The sequence below is a fragment of the Stylophora pistillata genome, chromosome 9 (assembly GCF_964205215.1).
Source record: "Stylophora pistillata chromosome 9, jaStyPist1.2, whole genome shotgun sequence".
Taxonomy (NCBI): domain Eukaryota; kingdom Metazoa; phylum Cnidaria; class Anthozoa; order Scleractinia; family Pocilloporidae; genus Stylophora; species Stylophora pistillata.
The window spans coordinates 5,895,201-5,900,200 of NC_142527.1; the positions used below are offsets into that span (position 1 = coordinate 5,895,201).

The window sequence follows — 5,000 nt, forward strand, 5'->3', positions numbered from 1 at the left end:
TGAAACATTTAGGATAAAACACTCGATGAACTGCACCTCAACGAACTTGATTTACGTAATAACTGCGCAGGATGTGGACATAATTATATAGGAGAAACGGGTGATGTCCTGAGAAATAGAGTGACAATTCATAAACAACAAATTAGAGACCCGTACACACGTATGCTGGAAGTCAGCGAACATATTGATGAATGTGCTGCGGGATTGACCCCTCAGTTCACTATCTTTCCGTTTTACAAGATTCTCGGCCATTCCGAGGTCATGAGAAAGAACAAAGAAAGATTTTTTATTTCGAAATAGAAACACGTCCTTAATCATTTGAAATTACGCTAATTGCTCGCGCGTGCTTCGAATTACAATAGCTATTCTTATTGTAATTACAATTAGATCTGTGACGAAATAAATCAATGAACACACTTTGCTATGCCTGAAGAGCCGCAACAGCGGTGAAACGCGTAGCGCAAAAGCAAAAAAAAAAAAGAGGACATTCGTTTTTCATTGGTTTTAGTATCTTTATTTCGACAAAGAAGTTTACAGTTTCTTTACATTATATATATATTTATATATTCTTATCAATAAAATACCCTGATGAGTGAACAGCATAAATATAAAACTCAATCTCTGTCAATAGCATGCACAACATGAAAATATTCTTCATCTCAAATATAGAGTATTACGTTGTATTTCACTTGTAAGGTGATTGTCATTTCATATCCTGGCGGGATCTTTTAAGTCATTATTCTTTACTGACATTTCTGTTATCTTAATTTAACTTTTTCATCTCCTTATTTTTTGTTCTTGATATCTGACATATCTCAGGGTAAAGAAGTTATTAACTAACTTCGAAGTGCATTACAAAGTCCAATATAGAAAATCTCATTTAAGTGTATTGCTTTCGTCTCTCATCACTACGCTTGCGCCACTCTCTCAACCAATCAAATGCGAAACAAACACCATTCGTCACATGGTCATAGGGGAATAATTACTTATTGACCGAAGTAGATCCATGTTCCACAGTCTCTCCAGTTAGAGCTCCAAAGGACACGCCCACCCTTAGCACTTTTGATCGCGTGGCCATTGGCTTTGGAGACTATTACTGTCAGTTCATCGATCACATCAACCTCCGGTTCTTCATCATCAGCGTGAACGAACTGATGATCCCTCGTCAAGAATTGATAGTTTTTGTCTGTCAGTTCCGCCGTAGAATTATGTGCTTTCTGCCGATAAAAAGAAAGAGCAAGGTAACTTTATAGTACTACAGTCCACTATATCCCCCAGCCTATTACATCACATAGGGCCTAGTATAGCATCAGTAATAAAGAAGCTTGATATAGTTCATAACCAACCAGAGGGCGGGAAAGATATGCTATTTTTGAATAGACCAATCAGAGCATGAGATTGTTATCCAAGATGCATCGCACGGACTATTGGAATGCTCAGATTGTTTAATGCGCTGTTTCCGAAAAAATAAAAAAATAAAAATAATAAATAATAATAAAAAAGAACGCAACTGCGCCTTTTGAACATCTTTCTGTGCACGGGTTGGTTCTGAATTCGCTATCTGTATGGCAATTGTTTCTGGCTCCATTTTGTTACGTATTGTTTACGTATTTTGTTTCATACATCAGACTGAAAACTACTTAATTTTTAAATAAGAGATGCCATTCTGACTATTGTGTTTAATTTCAAGCTCCACTAACCTTTGCGACCAATCCTCCTTCAGCAATGGCCAGCATATACTCCGGCCAATCGGCCGGATGAATGGTATAAAAATAGGAAGAAAAACTGGAAGAGTTACTGGAAGACGAACCATTTCGATATAATTCGAAGAGGAATTCTGTACCTAGAAATCGATATATGCAGTAAGAGTTAATTCAGAGCAGGAGTGGGGCTTAACCTATTGACAGTGGAACCGTAATGTCGATTTCAGATGTAGTAACGTGCATTTAGGATTTAGTCTAAGCTCTGTCGAGAATAGTGATTGAACTCAGCAATTACCACAAAATTTCAACAAAGCTTTGTCTTGGATAGGAGTTCTTGATATGACATTGTGAAATGTGTGAAGCTCTGCGTTGAAAAGAGGATTCATGAAAGCTATTATCTACCCTCTCAAGACAGGACCGCGTCCTTTTCATCTTTACAATCAATGATCGCACTTCCATAAGATGGCAACCCCCCCCCGTCATCCGATTGTGATTGATTGTGATTGTGATTGATGTATATCAAAGGCGAAAAGTATGGGAAGGGAAAAAGAAAATGACTGGGAAACAGTACTCAGCAAAAGAGGGAATTCGAACATACTCAGTTAATAATTTCGGTTCCGCTCTCCGGTGTCCTGCGGTGTTGCTATGTAAAGCCATAGCACACGTTCGATGTTTGCATATCAATAAGATGTGAGCTCACCCTTTTGACAGTCAGTTTTATATCAGCTATTGTAAATTTTTTGGCTTGGCGTTGAGAATAATTGACTACTTCATTTAACAATAAATACTCACCTGTTCCGGGACCTGTTGATTTGCCAGTGAAGGAAACGTTAAAAGGTCCGTCTTCCCCACTCCGCTCAGCTTTGAGGAAACCACCTCCGCCTTGTCTCCTAAACGCTTTTAATGTGTAGCTATCTTGTCTTATCTTGGTGATGGTATATTCCGCATTACACGCCGAAAATGACAGACAGGTTAAAACTAGCAAAACCTTAAAATGTTGACAAGGAAAAGATAGAGGAAGTCAATAGAGTAACAATGTGGTTAACGCTGATTAACCTTACGGTCCTTAAGCCATTGAAGTCCAAGTTTGTTAACCAGAAGGCGAAACTAACTGATCGGTTAACTAAGTTATGAATAGATAAAGAGAACAAATATGGATGGAAATTAAAGAATTGATTGATCTGGTCTAATAGTTCAGTTCCTCGGTTTTTCGAAGACTAGTGCGAATACATCTTGTTGGCTATAGGAGAAATTATCAATCTAACTTTACTCCTGCGACAAACCTGGCAAGTTTATTCGCCGATAACCGTGATCGGCGTATAAATCGCCGATATCTCACATGCAATTAACGGCCATGTTATACGCCGATCGTATAATTCATCGCTCAGACTTAAAGGAAACTGAAGAGTGTTTATAAGACTCTTATATGGAACTTTCGAAACTTCAACTTTTAACTTTTCGACTTGTATACGTAGTGATTTTGTTACCCGCCCACGTACGGGCCAGGCATGCTGAGGTATTTGAGCTCAATAGATAGCTTTGCCAGGAGCGGGAATATAATCTTGACCGCACTGGGTGTTACAGCATATTAGCAAGGAAACACATCGGGGTGACAGAGACCTACGCTGAGGAGGACTGGGCTCCCTTCAAAATATCTCGGCCCAAAGATGGTTGCATAAAAAATGACCAGTAAGAAAGAGAAAGAAGAAATACAGTAAATATGTTTTTGTCCAACAAAAACTTCCTTCGTAGTGTCTAAATATGACTTTTGGAATGTTTAAGCATTGAATTTTTATAATAGTAAAAAAAAAAAAAGACCTGCAACACTTTGAAGGAATCATGACGTTACGAAAAGGCAGCGCGAGTTAAACTGTACTGACTTCAATTAATATGTTCTTTCTATTTAATGACTTCAGAAAGGTTCTTTTGGATCATCCGTTACTAAAAGCTTTCCTCGGGTCGAAAAAAGTCTGGACGTGAAATTGACAAAAAAAAAAAACGATCACGATGAAGGCTGCTAGAATAATAACAGTGAAAGAATTTCATCGAAATGATTGGCGGCGCACACGAATCTAAAGACCCCTAGAAAAACCTTGACTTACCATTAGTCTTGCGCCGGTCATTTTACAGGGCGATGTACCAAGTTCTGCCTTTAACTGTGTTAGTTTGTTATACGTATAAACATGCATTTCGACCTTTTTTATATCTACGCTGTAATTTCGAAACTATTTTCGGGGCTATTCCCTTTCCTGTAAGCCTTTAAGATAGATTTTGACGACTAAGCATCACATGAACCTCCCTCTATTCGACGTAAGGGAACTTTCCATTCAGCGCCCGAGAAACATAATGCTGTAACGCTATGTTTTCCTTGTACGGAAAATACATACTAATTCGAACCAAAGTGCGAACGCTTGCATCAGTTACATCTACGTATCTTTTTAAAGGCACTGATGTATACAAAATAGTGTCTTTTTCAATTGAATTCAAATTGAAAGCTTAAGAATGTTATTTTAAAGTTATTTTGCATGCTACTTAAGAAAAGAACTTTCCGCTGAGGTAAACAAAATAAGGGGGCGGATCGAATCTGGTAGTAAGACATTGAACGTCAATGGGCAAGCTAATTCCGGGTGAAAGGGCATTGCTTCTGTCACTTAGTTTATTTAAGTAAGCAACAAACCATGAAAAATGTTTGTAGGTAAATCAAACCGAAGTCGCTAAACTCCTCTGAAATCGATTCTTGTTTAATTTTTCCATGTCAAGTATTAAAATAAAGAGCAGCGAAGAAAAATGCAAGTAATGATACTGCATCAGGAGGACCATAAAAGAATAAATGTTCCTGAATTATCAATTTAGGATAACAGAGCTTGAATAATGTGACATAATTACTAGACATGGAGGAAGAGCCAAGAATTCTAATCGTCTTGGAAAAAAAACATAAAACCTGCTGCCTCGTTTTATAGGGAGAATCTGGGGAATCAAATCGTTTGTGGCGTAAAAACTGTGAAATTTGTCGAACGGTTCAGTGCATTATGTCTTGTTTACATTACTACTAAATATGTATAGTAGGCTTAAAAATTAACTTTCAAGACTATAAGATTTCCTTAACAAAGCAAATGTATTCAGCTGAACTTCAGGTATATATATCTACCGCAAACATACCGAGTGGAATACTAGAAATCCTTAGCAATAGAAGAGCTCTATTTTTGAAAATTATTTCATCCTCCCACAAGGAAAATCACGAGTTTCAGGAACTTCTTACCTTCTACTGAAAGGAAAATTGAAATGATAATTGTTCCT

The 5,000-nt window shown here is 37.6% G+C and overlaps 1 protein-coding gene across 1 annotated transcript in view; it reads right to left on the minus strand.

The window, feature by feature from the left end:
• LOC148722925 (uncharacterized) overlaps positions 1-3,907 on the minus strand; it is a 4,026-nt gene extending 119 nt beyond the window's left edge. Inside the window, exons 1-4 of the mRNA XM_088733569.1 lie at positions 3,806-3,907; positions 2,496-2,691; positions 1,701-1,843; positions 1-1,217 (exon numbers count right to left, since the gene is read on the minus strand). The exon at positions 1-1,217 is cut by the window's left edge and continues 119 nt beyond it. Coding sequence (XP_088589695.1) covers positions 987-1,217; positions 1,701-1,843; positions 2,496-2,691; positions 3,806-3,892 — 657 coding nt within the window. The 5' untranslated portion in view covers positions 3,893-3,907 and the 3' untranslated portion in view covers positions 1-986. The remainder of the gene's footprint in view (positions 1,218-1,700; positions 1,844-2,495; positions 2,692-3,805) is intronic.
• Between the last annotated feature and the right edge of the window lie 1,093 nt (positions 3,908-5,000).